The sequence below is a fragment of the Monodelphis domestica genome, chromosome 5 (genome assembly GCF_027887165.1).
Source record: "Monodelphis domestica isolate mMonDom1 chromosome 5, mMonDom1.pri, whole genome shotgun sequence".
In the NCBI taxonomy this organism is placed as follows: domain Eukaryota; kingdom Metazoa; phylum Chordata; class Mammalia; order Didelphimorphia; family Didelphidae; genus Monodelphis; species Monodelphis domestica.
The window spans coordinates 102,195,408-102,212,350 of NC_077231.1; the positions used below are offsets into that span (position 1 = coordinate 102,195,408).

At 47.1% G+C, this 16,943-nt stretch overlaps 1 protein-coding gene across 1 annotated transcript in view; it reads right to left on the minus strand.

The window, feature by feature from the left end:
- NPTXR (neuronal pentraxin receptor) overlaps window positions 1-16,943 on the minus strand; it is a 41,407-nt gene that overhangs the window by 20,393 nt on the left and 4,071 nt on the right. Inside the window, exon 2 of the mRNA XM_056800642.1 lies at window positions 11,852-12,697. Within this exon, the coding sequence (XP_056656620.1) occupies window positions 11,852-12,697 (846 nt within the window). The remainder of the gene's footprint in view (window positions 1-11,851; window positions 12,698-16,943) is intronic.

Consider the following 16,943-nt stretch of genomic DNA (forward strand, 5'->3'; position numbering starts at 1 on the left):
AAAATCCACTCAGGCTGGCAAAAGCAGAGGAGGCTCAGCAATTGCTACTGAGGATGTGTTGGGCTTTTGAAGTCTATTAATTTCCCTCCTGAGGCCCGACTGTCTGCTGCATCCATTGATCTGGAAACGTCACCCCTCCTTGCTGCATGCTGATATAGAACCTTTATTTCATTTCAGAGTCCCAGAACAGCCCTGCCAAGTCCCCACAAAACATCTCCCTCTGCCTGAACCTCCTAGAAACTCAGGCTTTATCTCTAGAAATGCAGGTTCTTAGCTTCTCCCCAATCCCCCTGCTATTAGGGAGTCTAGAAGATCTGAATTTGAACCCTGCCCTCAGATACTGTGTGACCCTGGGCAAGTCCCTCTATTTTGCTGAATCTCAGTTCTTTCATCTGTCAAACAGAGATAATAATGCCTGTAGTACCTGCCCCATCAGAGTGGCATCAGGCTCTAAGGAGATGGGTGTGCCCCAAATCTTTCCCAGCTCTGGCATTCCCTGTTCTAAGCCCTCTCTGAGACTTGACATCCCCTGTTTTTGCCAGCTCTGACATTCCATGATTACCATTCCTCTTTCAAGGATTTAACAGAATGTATACTCACAGAAGAGGTCTGCAAACACAACCTGTCACTTCTGACACCCACATAACCCAGCTCTTATCTTCCTAGCACATCACCCCACTCTCACTCATGGAGAGAAACAAAGAAGTAGGCTAAGCAGAGAACTTTCCAGGTTCTCTGGCCACTTTGTTCCTGCCCCCTGCCAAGGTGGGCTGCGAGGAGGTGGGGCTGGGGTAGGCGGCTGGGCATTTGGCCAAGCCAGTCTGGAAAGGCAAACTCGTCACATCCCATTCCCTGATCCTGAATCTTGGCATCTGGAGGGGAGCATGGCACGAGACTTCTCCCCACCCCCTGCCCAATTCCCCATCTGTCATCCCAGTCTGATGCCCACCAGGGTGGAGGAACTGACTGTCTTCCAGAAGGGCCCACTCAGAGTTTATGAAAAGAAGAGAGGGGGTGGATGGAGAAGAAGGGAGGGGAAAAAAGCAACACTTTCTCATCACTCACCTACTAATGGATTGGAAAATCTGTTTCTGTTTGGCTTCTTCCCTGATTCCTCCTCCTCCCAACCTCCTCAGTTCCTCCCTTTGCCAGGAAGGGACCAATGCATGGATCACTTATCTATGACTCTGATCTTACACCTATGGCCTTTAGCAAGAAAGGATAGATGGGACGCCTGGGTGGCTCAGTGGATGGAGAGCCAGACCTAGAGATGGGAGGTCTGGAGTTCAAATGTGACCTCAGACACTTCCTAGCTGTGTGACCCTGGGCAAGTCACTTAACTCTGTTCTTATTCCTATTTTGTATATAAAGAAACAGAGGCTGCAAAGTGTAATGACTCTGTAATGCCCAAATGGCTCACATGGTCATTAAGCAACAGACCCAGGACTTTCTAGGTCAATGACCAAAATGGGCTTCCTCCACGTGGTGTTCAGTGGCAGTCACTGGAGGTGTCTAGTGGCAAGTGGCCACCCCACTTGTTGTGGCCATGTGATTCCTGTTCAGACACAGGTTGGACTCTACGCCCTCCAAGGTTCCTTCCAGCTCAGACATTGTTGATTCTCGGATGCTTTTAGGCACCTGGCAGGCTGCCCTGTGATTCTTTACTAGGCTGCACTCACTGGACCTCTCCTGGCAGAAGCCCTGGGGCTGGAGATTCTTCTAAGAAAGACAAAGGGAGCCCTTGGGACTGGCGTGGAGGGAGGACTGGAGAGGAAGGTGGGCAGATGTGCTTTAAGGCTTCCAAAGCTCTTCCCTCCTAACTGCTCTGGGAGCCAGGGAGCACAAGTCTTCTTAACCCTCTGGTTTGGGCTCTGCTTTTGCTTTTTGCATTGATTATATTTTTTATTTTTAAAAATGGTAAATGTTCTTTTTGTTCTAGACGTTATCCGCAAATGTCCCCAGCCCCAGAAGGCATCCTTGGGGAGAGAGGCATGTTCACACAAATTATGTCTTTTATGTTTCCACCTTTCAGTTCCCTCTCTGGAGGTTACCTTCCCATTGCCCTCTTCAAGCAGTAACTCAGGGCTCTGTCTGATGTTCTCTTGGCTCTCCTGCCTTTGTTGTTCATTATCCCATGGAGATCTCTCCAAGTTTTATTAAAATTAGCCCGCTCATCGTTTCTTACCGCACATTCTTAACCCTCTTGGACAAAAGAGGAAACTGAGGATAGACTCTAAATGAAAACTCTAATGCAAATACTATCAACAAAGCAATGGGTTCAAATCAAGAAAACATCTAATGCCCAGTGGACTTACGCGTCGGCTATGGGGGGTGGGGGGGAGGAAAAGAAAATGATCTTTAACGAATAATGCTTGGAAATGATCAAATAAAATATATTTAAAAAAAAAGAGGAAACTGAGTCTCACAGCACTGGGCTTCCACATTTAGGAATAGGGAATGTTAGAGATGGGAGAAAACTGAGAGATCCAAGTACCACCCTTTCATTTTATAGGTGAAAGAACTGAGGCTTAGACTGAAGAAGTGATCTGTTTGGGTGGTGACAGGGTTCAAAGACTCCTCCTCACATCCAAGATGGATGTTTTCCAGGAGTTCTAGGGAGAGTCCCTCTGTTCAGACAAGAGATTCATAGATTTAAGTCTGAAAGGGGTCTCAGAAGCCATCAAACACAACCTCCTAATTTTACAGATGGGGAAACCGAGTCCTTGGAAAATGAAGTTGCCCAAGGTCACACAGGCAGTAAGTGGCAAAGCTGGGGTTTGACTAAGGTTTTTGTACTCCAAACTCAGTTTTCTTCCTAGCATACCCCATTGCCTGGGTCACAGATGTACCTGTCTACAGCATTTCTCTCTTCCCCACCACCACATCTACCTCTCTTCCCCACCACCACATCTACCTCCCTTCTCCTTTCCTGGTTGGAAGCTCTAGGCTCTTGGCCTCAATCTAATCAAGGTTGGGAAGGGGGAGGGCAGAGAGGGCCAGATTGATTTCCCCTGCCTAGTCACCCAATTCTAATTTGGAACTGTAATTAAAAGAAGACGAATGGGGCCTACCAGAGCCCAGACCTTGCCAGCTCAGGATAGATGGATGGGTAAGGAAAATGACGTTGAGAGGGGGAATCAAGCCGATACATGGGAAAGCAAGTTACCACAGGGAGAAAGGGGTCTCAGACACCCCACATCTTATTATATTCATAGGATACTCCTGGAAAATATCAGAGTCTCTGACCTGGAGAAGATTTCATTAGTTCCTTTGAAATTCTTGATCTTTCATTCTTCCAAATGAACTTTGTTATAGTTTTTTCTAATTCGGTAAAAAAAGTTTCTTGGTACTTTGATAGGTATGGCACTGAATAAGTCAATTAATTCAAGTAGGATTGCCATTTTTATTCTGTTAGGTCGTCTAGAGGAGATTTCAGAAGTCATCCTTTTGCACCCAGGGAAAAGGTGGCTTCAAGAGTGGGACTTATGGACTCACAAGTGAGTGGCAGAAAAGGGAATATCTTAGCACTTTCCCCCCATATGTCTCCTGTTTCTAGTCATTTCTCTTCATTAGCTTTCCCAGTCTTCAACACCAGCCCCTCCAATATATTGATAAGAATTAATTTATTCCCAAATTTCTCTCTGTTGCTGCCTCTGGAAAGTCAGAGTTAAACTCACTGTAAAAACCAGTAATGTTTTTACATTAGAGGAAGGGGCAGGGGACAGAGCCCTGTAGGATAGATCCCCAGAGAGTTGTCCATGCTAATGGATAGTGTTAGGGGTGGGGGGGGTCAGGCTATGGCACCATGACAGAGTGGACAGAGCATTTGACTTGGAATGAAAGAGATTCAGATTTGAATCCTGTCTCTGATGCTCAGTATTCTCTGCAGGTCACCTTACTTCCCTGGGACTCAGTTTCCTGATCTGTAAAATGGGGACAGTTGTTGTCCTAATCCCCAATTCTTCCAAAATCATTTTGAAGCTCAAATAAGAGAATTTTTATCTGTAATGTATCTGGTAAACTTGAAAGTCCCACAAAAGTTCCAACCATTGTAATGATAAACTGAATCCTATCTTGGGGGTGGGGGAGCATCCAATGGTGTAATGATAGACAGAATCCTATTGTAGGAAAGGGCCTTAGGGGTGGGGGAGCATCCAGTGGTCCAACTCTCTTGTTTTACAGACAAGGAAACAGTTTCAGAGTCCGACAGAGAAAGCTGGTGGCAGACTTAGGACACTAATGGAGTTTTCTTGCTTTTGCTGCTTTCTCCTTCCTTCTCCAGAAGGGACACAGGGACAGAATCCATCTGTTTCCATCCCCATCATCATCCCTCCCTTGTCAGGCTCCAGCCCATTGCAGAAAGTGAGTGTCAGTGTGGCTCAGTTCTCCTCTATGCCTTCCCTGGAAACAATCTGCTCCCCCTTGGTTGAAAATTTTAAAGAGTAAATCAAAATAAAATCAATAGGTCTCAGAAAACTCCTCTAAATCCTCTTATTCCCTATGCTCCTCTTCAGATTTACCTGAGTATTGGGAGCCTGGGGAAGGAAACACATCCATTATTCATCCTGTCTCCCCAGTCCTCCAGGCTTCCTCTGTAGGGTAAACACTGCCCAAGATATACTCAAACCCTAGAATAGGGGCACTCATCTAGATGGCTCAGTGGATTGAGAGCCAGGCCTGGAGATGGGAGGGGGGGGAAGTCCTGGATTCAAATTTGACCTCAGAACCTTCCCAGGTGTATGACCCTGGGCAAGTCACTTGGTCCTGTTTTCTTGCCTTTACCACTCCTCCACCTTGCAACCAATACACAGTACTGATTCTAAGGTGGAAGGTAAGAGTTCTTTAAAAAGCCTGTAGAAGTTGGGAATTTTTACAATGACAAAACAGAAAATGTCAAGAATACAGAAAATAAGAAAGGGAGAGGGTCCTTAGATCCTGTTGAGAGAGTATAGTATAAGGGAAAATAGGCTGGATTTATAATCAATGGGCATGGATTCAAAACCAGCTCTGTTATTTAATACCTGGGAGAACTTGGGGAGTTACTCTCTCTCTCTCTCTGAGTCTCATTTTCCCCTCTCTGTAAAGTGAATGAGACTGGACTCTTGGGCAGCTAAACTCTAAATCTGTGATCTTGGAAATGTGAAATGTCAAAGCTGGAGAGAGTGGGACTTAGACCAGGGAATGTCAGAGCTGGGAGGGATCTTAGAACAAGGAATGTCAGTTGAAAGCAGCCTTAGAACAGAGAATCTCAGAGTGGAGAGATCTTCTAGAGATCCATCAACTCAGCCCCCTGATTTTAAAAATAAGGTAACTGACACCCACTGAGGGATAGTCTCTTGGCCAGCACTGCCTATTGCTCCTTTCTTTTCTTCTATAGCATCAAAACACTGATCTGATTTATTTCAGCCTTGGAGGAGGGAGGGACCCAGAAGTTCTGAAACCGGACAAGATTCCATCTACACCCCAAATCACCAAGTGACCCTGAAATCTTCTCATAAGCACCTTGTCCCATGTCTGCCTCCTCAACTTCCGGGCATCCACTGGGGACATCTGTGTTCTAGTCCCAGCTCTGTCACTAACTGGGCACCTTTCCCTCATGTCCCTAGATAAATTAAGTCACTTTCCTCTTCTATAAAATGGAGCTAACAATACCTGCCTTTCCTACCTTGTGGAATGGGGGTTATTATAAGAAAATGCCAGCAGGAATTATTTTTAAGTAGCAAAGCAGTAGAAGGGGGTGGTATTAGTAATCATGACAATTCTCTTACCCAGTTTCCCTTTTGGAAGTAGCTCTGAATTGAGCACTATATCCTAGTGGATGGACATAAACAGGAATTAATGTCTCATGGCAGCATCGTTAGGATCATAGACTTTGAGCTGGAATGAGGGTGGAGGGTCTATAACCCACACCACTGGTTCTAATCCCTTCATTTTACATAGGAGGAAAGTCAGGCTCAGAGACATTAAATTAATCTCCCAGCTGTTGAGATTCTGAGGCAGAATTCAAACCCAGGTCTTCCTGACTCTAAGTCATGAGATCTACTCACTACATCATGATTTTCAACCTAGAACCTCTTTGGGACTAATCCCTTTCAACCCCTGCCTACCCAAGGAGCTGAATCATGAAGCAGAGACATTGGTGTCCTAAGCTTGAGATGTCCCAAATCCAATTTAATAGATCAACTCTTCATGCCCCCTCCCCAAGGCTCCTAATTCCTGGTGTTGAGGTCCTTTGAGGGGGGGCACAGCTAGATGGCTTAGTGGATTGAGAACCAGGCTCTGGCCTCTAATACTTCCTAGCTTTGTGACCCTGAACAAATTACTTAATCCCCATTGCAGCTCTTCTATCTTGGACCCAATATGTAGTATTGATTCTAAGACAGAAGTGAGGGTTTTTTTAAAATAAATTTTTAAAAAAAGAAGCAGCTTGGGACAAATTGCAGTGCATGGTGGTGATGGAATACTATTGTGCTGTAAAGAATGATGAACAGGATGATCTCAGAAAGAGCTACGTGAACTGATGCAGAGTGAAACAAGCAGAACCAGGACAATATCATACATAGTAACTGCAATATTGTGAAATGATCAGCTGTGATAGACTTAGACACTCTGACAATTCTGAGGAACTTTAGACAAAGAATGCTCTCCACCTCCAGAGAAAGAACTGTTAGAGTAGGAATGCAAATGAAAACAGATGATTTATTGCTTGTTTATTTGGGTATGTGTTTTGGGGTTTTGGTTCTGTAAGATTATTTACTTACAAAATTGAATAACAAGGAAACATATTTTGTGTTATAATACATGTATAACCCAGATTGAATTGCTTGTCAGCTCTGGGAAGGGGGAGAGAAGAAGGGAAGGAGAGAATTTGGATCATATAACTTTGGAAAACTTATGTGGAAATTTGTTACTCCATATAATTTGTAAGAAATAAAAGAAAATAATTAAAAAGAGGAAGCCTGGGGTGGCCAGAAAGAATTTCAGAAGATTTGAGTTTGAATATATTTCAAACATTTCAAAATCAATGACGCATGTAAAACCCAATGGAATTGCTCATTGGCTACAGGAAGGGAGGGAAAGAACATGACTCATGTAACTATGAAAAATATTCTTAATTAATTAATTAAATAAACTTTAAAAAATAATAAAATACAAAAAATTCAAAATACATTTCTTCTACTTGCCACCTGTGTGTTCTTGAGAGACCTCTCCAGGCCTCAGTTTCCTTATCTGTAAAGTAGGTTATGCTAGATAATCGAAGGCTCTTTTTAGCTCAGTGATCCTTTCAGGCTTCATGAGAATATGAGGGGTACCATGATGCTCTTCTTCACTTGAGGGAAACTCATGACCAAGGTCCCCACTCCAAGTTTTGTCCAGAAATGGAGACTAGGAGTCCTCAGTTCCTGGCATTATCTCTACCTACCCATTTCCTGGTTCTGCCCATTGCTTTTATACCTACTAGGGCAAGACAGCTGCCTCACACTCTCAGGGGGCACCAGTTATAGGATAGGGGAAGGAAGGAGGGAAAAGCCAAGCCAGGACTACTCTTGTGAGGAGGCAGCTTCACCCACGTTGGCCAGCGTCCACCATGACCATCTACCTGAAGAGACACGACATGGGCAGCAGGTCCTGCTGGGAGGGCCTTTCCAAGCCAAACACCAGAGGTGTTGCCAAGCACAGGCTGGGAATGAGGCCAACCCCTTTCCGGCTCCATTATCTTGGGATGCCCAGGAAGGCAGGAAAGCCAAGCACAACCCACCAGTACCATCTGCATGCTGCATGTGCTGTGGGGGATGGAGGTGGGGAGGAAGAAAAGGAGAGAAAAACCTATTTTCTGTGTCTTCATTTCCTTCCACTTGGGAATTTGGTGCTGCTCATATTTCCAAAGAGGCATCCAAGTTTTCAGTGGTATCCACTCATGTAGGCACCTTGGCACAGCCAGTACTACACATTAATGGAGGAGAAAGCCACCTGCAGAGTATGTCTAAACATGGAGGACCCAGGAGCCCCGATCCACTGACCTCACCCATTGTCTCTGGGGACAAGCTCTTTATCTACAGTGAGAGAGCTGAGGAAGGGAAGTTCCTCTGGCACATCTCTGCTGGGCCTGGCATGCATGCTCTCCTAGCTTTGTGGAGTTCCTAGCCCCCTTGGAGGCTCAGTTCAGGGGCTGCCTCCACCCTGTTGTTAATCCTTTCCTCCTTCTCCTCTTCCTCCTCCTCCATATTACCTATTACACACGTCCTGATTTGTCTGAACACATATGGTATCCCCAGAGTAGAATATAAGCTTCTGGAGGGCAGGGACTGTCTTTTGTAAAGGTACCACCAACAACTAACACAATGGCCAGGATATAGTGGAATATAAACTCCTAGAGGGAGGGGCTTGTTTGTTGATGTCTTTGTATCTTCAGCCCTTCCAAGCACATCCAAAGTGCATATCTAATAAATGCTAGTTAAATACCAGCCTCGGGGCAGTTGGGTAGCTCAGTGGATGGAGAGCCAGGCCTTGAGATGGGAGGTCCTGGGTTCAAATCTGGCATCAGACACTTCCTAGCTGGGTGACCCTGGGCAAGTCACTTGACCCCCATTGCCTAGCCCTTATTACTCTTCTGCCTTGGAACCAATACACAGTAGTGATTCTAAGGTGGAAGGTAAGGGTTTAAAAAAAAAACAAACAACAAAACAGTCCATTAGACTCAATTCCTTTCTGTGCCTCACCGTTGGAAGTGACCATAGAGATCACTTAAATAACAGTGAGAACAAAGGCTCACATTTCTCTAGGAATTTAAGGATTGCAAAACATTTAAAAATATTCTCTCAGGGGGCAGCTGGTTGGCTCAGTGGATGGAGAGCCAGGCCTTGAGATGGGAGGTCCTAGGTTCAAATCTGGCCTCAGACACTTCCCAGCTGTGTGACCCTGGGCAAGTCACTTGACCCCCATTGCCTAGCCCTTACCACTCTTAAGATGGAAGGTAAGGGTTTAATAAAAATTTTAAAAATATTCTCTCATTTGATCCTTTCACAAGCCTAGAAGCTAAGTGCCCTTATTATTCTCATTTTATAGTTGAGGAAACGAGGCAGACAGAGGCTATGCCTTGCCCAGGATCTTACAGGTGAAAAGTATCTGAGATCAGATTTGAATTCAGGCAAATATACTGTGGCAAAATTGAATGTAATGGACTTCTCTACTGGCAGCAATGCAATGATCCAGGACAATTCTGAGGGACTCATGAGAAAGATGCCCTCCACATTCAGAGGAAGAACTGTGGGAGCAGAAACACAGAAGAAAAACAACTGCTTGATCACATGGGTCAATAGGGATATGGTTGGGGATGTAGAATCTAAATGATCACCCTAGTGAAAATGTTAATAATAGGAAAATAGGTCTGGATCAATGACACATGTAAAACCCAGAGGAACTGCTCATTGGCTCTGGGAGGGGTGTGGGAAGAGGGAAGGAGAGAACATGATTCATGTAACCAAAGAAAAAATATTCTAAATTAACTAAAAAAATACACCCAAAAGACTTGAACTCAGGTCTTCCTGTCTCCACACCCAGTGCTCACTGTGTTACCTAACTGCTTTGGGACCAGAACCATCATCTGAAAATAGAGCTAAATCATCGCAGTTGAGAGTTTGGTGCCTTGTACAAAGGAAGAGCTTAATAATGTTTGTCACATTTTGAAGCCTCGATTCCACAGCCTCCAGCCTGCCTACCTATAAAAATGTAAGGACTTGGGGAAGGCTTCCAATTGCAAATCCTCTACTTAACCCTGAGGCAGAGATCCCTCTCCTACAATAGGACTTTCTTTGCTTAAAGCTAGTGGTTGCCTAAAAATTTGTTGAAATGCATCATAAAAGGGGCAGTTAGGTGGTTCAGTGGATTGAAGGATGGGAGGGTCTGGGTTCAAATTTCACCTCAGACACTTCCTAGATGGATGACCCAGGGCAAGCCACTTAACTCAAACCCTTACTGCTCTTGGAATGAAGACATAGTCTTGATTTTAAGATGGAAAGTAAGGAGAGAGAGAGACAGAAAGAGAGAGAGAGACAGAGAGACAAAGAGAGTGAGACAGAGAGAGAGAGAAGGGGGAGAGAGAGAAAGAAGGGGAAAGAAAGAAAGAAGGGGAGAGAGAGGAGGTAGAGAGAGGGAGAATGGGGAGAGAGGGAGAGAGGGAGGGAGAGAGGAGACACACACACACACACACACACACACACACACACACAGATAAATTGCAGGACCATAGCTTTAGAGTTAAAGGAACCTTCATGGCCATTTAGCCCAGTCCTTAAGAATGTAGAACCAGAGACCATCAGTGACTTGTCCCAAGTGACTTGCCCAAAGTCACTAAATAGACAGTCAGGATATAAATTCAGGTCCTCTCACTCCAGATACCAATTCCTGACCTCCAAATCCACTGAACTAACAGTAGGTCTGAGGGGGCAGAGAGCACTGGGGACTGAGGAGAAGAAAAGAGGAGGGGAGGTACATCTGTGTCAAAAGGCCTTCAGTTTGCCACAACTGGAAGGAACCTAGTCCAAACTATCATGTTATATAGATGAAGAAACTGAGCCCCCAGAGGCAAATGACTTACCCAAGGTCACACAGACTATGGCAGAACCCAATTGGAACCCCAGGGTATTGATGCCCCCCCAAGCTACCATTTTGATAGACCAAGACTAGGTGGGTGTGGCTCTTCATCTGTGAAAAGAACCATGCTGCTGGCCTCTCCAGATGGCTGGGATCGACCCTTAAGTGCTATCTACAGAAATGGCAGTTTTCCCTCCTCCATTCTTCCCCAGGCCAGGGCTGAACCAAGTCTTTTTTGTTTGTTTGTTTTTTTGTTTTTGTTTTTGTTAAGGGGCTCTCTGGATTCGTGCCATCCCTCTTTCCTCCTCACCCCTGAGAGGCCATTCTGAGCTCAGAGAGGAGACATGGGAAGAGAAGTCCATTGTCCGCAGGCAGGAGGCTGGAGGCAGCAGCCCCAGGGAAGCCCGGGCACAGAGCCCAGCATTTCTCGCTCTTAGCTCCTTCTCCCTAGGGGACAGGGGGGTGGTGGAGGCTGGCTCTGAGATCACTCTACGACCAATGAGGGTAAATTCTCAGCCAAGTCCCTCTGGGAGTACTAGCAGGAGCCCCGAGCCTGGGACTCTCTGGGACTGGGCTCAGTCAGCTCTTCCTAAATCCGTATCAACTCTCCAGAGCAGCCGCCTGTCCGCCCTTCTGGCCCCTCTAGGGGGGAAACACAGGAGAAGGGAGGAAGGGGATTTCTGTGTGGATGCTGTCCTTGAGTCTCCTAACAGACCCGATCCCACCCCAGGTCTCTCCCAGGAGAAGGGGGTTATCAGGAGAAGCCCTCGGGCACCCCAAGGCCTCCCTCGGGTGCTTGTGTCATCCTGAGATGTAGAACTAGCCCAGACCCTCACAGTTTACAGAACAGGAAAGTGAGAGAGGAGGGGACTTGCCCAAGGTCACCCCGAGAGGTCTAGAACTCTAAGCTTCTGATTTCACACCCAATTTTTCATTCACAAACCCAGTTTAGGTTTTGGCACCCCATACAAGAGCTCGGTGTTTGCGCTGCCTGCCCTGCGGGGCTGCAGAGAGGAGAGCGCTCTGCGGACCTTGGAGAGCTCAAGTAATTCCTCAACCAACAGGCGCTTGGGAGGCGCCGCCTCCATCTCCTCCTCCTTTTCCGAGCCAGGCACTGGGGATTCAAAGAGTGGCCCGCACCTGCAGCAACCCCCTTCCCTCCCCCCACGCTGGGAGCTCCGGTTCTTCGGGCTCTGGCAGGGCTCATCGGAGCGCAGGAGTCCCCGGGTTCCCAAGCCCCGACGGTACAGCTACTCACCTCGATCTTCTCGATCCTGTCCTTGAGGGCGCGCACGGCCTCCTCCAGTTCCCGCACCACGGCCGGGGAGTCCCAGGCGGGGCCGTCGCTCATGGTGTCCTGGCGGCCCGCGGGCCCCGTGTCTTGGAAGGGCAGCTGCAGCCCGCTCTCGCAGCGGCCCAGCTTGCCTGTGAGCTCGCGGATGGCCTCCTGGTCGGCTCGGATCCGCGCCTTCTGCTGTAGCGCGGTCTGCCGCAGCTGCTCGGCAGTGCTTTGCAGGGCCAGGAGCTCTTCCTCGCGCTGCCGCTGCTGCTGCCCCGAGCCCGGCCCATCGCCCTGCACCGCCGCCCCGTCCGACGCCGTCGGGCACTCAGTGACTAGCGGGGTGCACAGGAAACGGCTGAAGAGCAGCGGGGGCTGCAGCGGCCGGGCGCTAGCCAGCAGCTCGCTGCCGCCGCCACCGGGCAGGGGGAGCTCATGGGGCCCGGCCGAGCCTCCCGGCCCGTGCAGCGCGCTCAGGCTCTGCTCCGGCCCGGGGGGCAGCAGCGCCGCGGCCCCAGCGCTCGAGTCGTTGTCGGCGGTGGCCCCGGAGGGCGCCCGGGCCGGGCTGGCCGCCGGGTGCACGCTGGCGATGATGCACACGATGGCACCGAGGAAGGCCAGCATGCCCGCGGCCAGCAGCACGGCCAGGAACTTCAGGGTGGCGCGAGCGGCGGGGGGGCCGCACGGCCCCGGACACGCGGGCTGGGGAGGAAGGTGGGACACGGGCTCGAGGACGGGAGCGAAGGGACGCGAAGGAAGCCCGGCACGCGGCTGGAGCTGCTGCCACTCCTGCCGCTGCCGCCGCAGCTCTGAGCTTGGCTCGGGCTACGGGAGGGAGTGGGAGTCTGCGCAGGCCCCGCCCCTCTCCTCCCGCCCCTCCCTTCCACAACCGGCTCCCGCCCCACCTGCCTGGGCCTCCCGCAGCAGAGAGGCGCGAAGGTCTGCGCCACGGGAGGGAGAACGCCCATCAGAAAAAGGGGGACTCAAACTCAGCTGATCCCCAACTCTCCCAACCGTTTCCAAGGCTTGGCCCTACCCACCGGCCCATTACACAGTGGCCGTTCTCGGGGACCTTCCTCAGCACAATTCAGCCCTCTCCCTTTCTGTCACCCCTAAAGACAAAAGGGGGACATTGCTGCATCTGCAAGGATTTCTTTCCCCTCCATCCAGTGAAAGCTCCCCTTTTCCTTCCCAATGGCACAACCCAGGCTTCTATTCCACTCTGCATAGGCTCAGAGATTTAGAATTGGAAAGGACCTTGGGGGCCCCAAGTCCCACCTCCTGCTTTTGCAGATGAAACAAAAGAGTGACTTAGCCAGAGTCTCACAGAGATAGCTAAAGTGTCTAAAGAAAGATCTGAACCTGGAGCTTCCTGACTCCAAGACCAACACCCCATTACACCAGGCTGCCTTTCTCTACAATCCCCCTTCTTCTCCCACTGTGGGCACATCATCAAAAAGGAAAAGGGAGTTCAGGGGTCTCCAGGGGCCACCATATCCTATTCCTAGATACCCCAGGGGCCACATTCACATGGTCTCAGGGATGCCTCCCCCTCTTTCCCCACAACTGCTCCCTCTTTCCCCACAACTGGCAGAAGAATCGCCTTCATGTGTCCTCAAGAACCCTCTTTCCTACCCTAATCCTTGCTGCCTCTGTCTTCCAGAATTCCCTTTTCTGGTGACAACACTACTCATCTTCCTGCATCCTTCCCCCTACTCTTTCCACACACCCACTCTCCTTCCCTCCCCCCACAAAGAGTTAGGGACCTCTCCAAATAAAATAGTGAAACTAATGCCCAGGTAGTGATACTTCCAGATAATTCCTTCTTGGGGAAGGAATAGAGGACCTCCCCTATCCTTCAAGGCCCTATTTCACTAGGAAGACCTTCACTAACAAAGAACAACAGAGCTTTCAGAGCAGAAGGACCCCCCTTTTTTTGTAAAGATGCTTTATTTTCCCAAATACATGCAATAACAATTTTCCACATATGTTAACTGAAGTTATAAGATCCAAATTGTCTCCCTCCCTCTCTTCCTCATCCTAGAGATGGTAAGCACTTTCATCTGAGTTATACACATACTATCATGTAAAACCCATTTCCATGTTGGTCATTGTTGTAAGAGAATATTCAGATAAAAACACAATCCTAAAATAATAACCCAAATTAACTAACAAGAAAAATCATCTGCTTTCATCTGCATTCCTGCTCCAACAGTTCTTTCTCTGGAGGTGGATAGATAGCCTCCTTTTTCATAAGTCCCCCAGAATTGTCCTGAATCTTTGTATTGTTGATAACAGCCAAGTCTATACAGTTGATCATCCTACAATATGGCTGTTGCTGTGTACAATGTTCTCCTGGTTCTGCTTGTTTCACTCTGCATCAGTTCATGGAGGTCTTTCTGGCTCTTTCCGAAATCATCCTGTTCATCGTTCCTTATAGCACAATAGTATTCCATCACCACCGTAGACCACAGTTTGTTCAGCCAGTCCCTAAATGATGGAGAGGGCCCTTTTAATAAGAGCTTCAATTCCTTCACTTTACATATGGGGAAACTGAGGTCCAGAGAGTTTCAGTCTTTAGCTGTCTGTCTAGGAGCTCCTTCAGCACATAGGTCCACCAAATCATAGGATTTAGAGCTAATCCAACCATCTCAATTTATAGATCGCTATAGCCCAATGGCCAAATTGCAGATCACTTCTCTTGTTGCTGAATCAAGGATGATTAGATTTGGAAGGAACTTGAGTAGGCATTTAATTAAACCTGAATAGGGATCTCCCCAATGACTCCCTGTGACATGGTCCTCCCTCTGCTTGCTGACCTCTAGCCACAGGAAACTCACAACCTTCCAAAGCAGACCACTCTGCTTGGGAAGGGTTTTAGTTGCTTGAAAGCTTTTCATGACATCCACCCAAGTTTGCTGGGCTGCAACCTCATGACATATTGCTCCTTGTTCTGTCTTCTGGAGCCAAACAGAACAAATCTACCTCCTTCCCCCTTATGAAAACCTTTCAAATAAGTGAAGATTGCACTTGTGGTCCCGGGGCTTCTCTCCTGGATAAGCATCATCAGTGCCTTCCTTGAACCTTGATTCGGGAAAATCTCCAGGCTCTTCACTATATCCTGGTTGCCCTTCTCTGGATTCATCCCAGCTGAACAATTTTTTGAAGGGTAAGAGATGAGCACGGCATATGGACAACTTGTCCACACCTTCTAGACCTAAAGAGTTGCCTGGGACATTGAGAGGTTAAGTGGTTTGATGTCTGGGGCAAGACTAGAATCCAAGACTGATTTCAAGACTAGCCCATTGTTTTCTCCAGCATGCTGCCTCTCACTAGTCCATACCTTTCCCAAAATAGGTGCCAAGGGGCAACTAGGTGGTTTAGTAGATAAAGTGCCAGGCTTAGAATTAGTCCTGGGTTCAAATCTTGCAGTAGACATCTCCTACCTGTGTGAACTCCTGCAAGTCTCTTAACCCCAATTGTCTAGCCTTTACTGCTCTTCTGTCTTGGAATGGATACTAAGTATCAACTCTAAAACTACAGACAAGGTTTAAAAAAATAAAAATTAAATAAATAAAAATTAAAAAAAAATAAAGTGGGAGTTCCTCTGTATGTTACGCTGTTCAGACTCCATCTGGAATATTATGTTCAGGTCTTGGCATTTGTTTTTGTAAAATCCTTACCCTCCGTCTTAGAATCAATATTTAGAATCCACTCCAAGGTGAAAGGACCATAAGAGCTAGGCAATCTGGGTTAAGTGACTTGGCCAGGGTCATACAGCTAGCAGATATCTAAGGTCAGATTTGAACTCAGAACCTCCCAATCCCCCCCCCTCTCTATCTATGGAGTCACCTGGGTGCCCCTTATCTTTATTTTTATCATTATGTAGAAGTTTACAATTGCATTTTGTCCTTTCTAGTGAGAGATCACACTCATAAGGACTCATAAGGAGCTTGTGGTCCACTAAAACCTTCAAATATTTTTTCAGACAAACTGCTCTCTAACCATGCCTCCCTCATCTTATGGCATTACAATGTGAACTTACTGATGGCAGACACTTTCTTAGCCTATTTGTATCCCCAAACTGATCTTATTAGAGTCTGCCATTCATTCTAGATGGAGGGGGGGTTCTTAACCATTTTTGGAGTCCTGGCCCCCTCACAAAGTCAGTCTAGCATAGGCTCTGGGCTCCTTTTTTATTTATTTATTAGGATATAACAAAATCACTTATTAAAGTTGATTGGCTGGAACAATACTTGGTCTATTTTCTGGAAGAGAAATGGTAAATAATGCCAGGCTCAGAGAGAAGAATAATTTGACAAGCTTGCAAGACCATTAAGACTTTGGAAAACTGGAATTGGCCGTGAAAGTTCCTATACCCTATGTGTAGGTCCAAAAGTGGACAGACCACTTTAACATCCTGGTGCTTCTAGACTACTTCTAGATTCCCAAGAGAGGTCAGTTTCTAAAGCAGCTATGTATGAACACAGGTTTGTGTACAGAGCAAAGGATAAAAGAAAGTGGGTTTGCAAAGGTGCTTATGGAAGTTCAGCCACTCTGCTGAATTTGGAATCTGTCCTGAAGCTTAGAGATGTCGAAACTTGGAAGCCTTTGGACATTCTGGGGACCATTTAGAAGCTTCTCACTGCCCTGACCCAAAAGGAAACTCAACAGACATTTTATTCAGGGAAAATTCTTATTTATAATCAAATGAGCTCATCATTATGAAAAGCAACAAAGATTTTGGGGTAATGAAGGAAATATTGGTGATCTATGGACTCCTTCTAATAAACATGTTCCTAAATGTCTAAAATAAAATGCATTGGATTATAAGGGAAATGTCATATTTTTCAATACATAATTTTTGGAAGAGAGTTTTTGGAGGGGAAACTGATCCTGTTAGGTTAGAGTTATCAAAGTATGAGGGGACCCAAATCCAGAGACCCCCAGGGTGAAGAGCCAATTGGATTTTTTTAAAATCTTCACTTTGGTAACCAATGTTTAAGCTCCTCCTCACAGCTTTAGGACATCTGCAAATTTGCTAAGCATGTTAGGGCAGGACTGGAGGGGT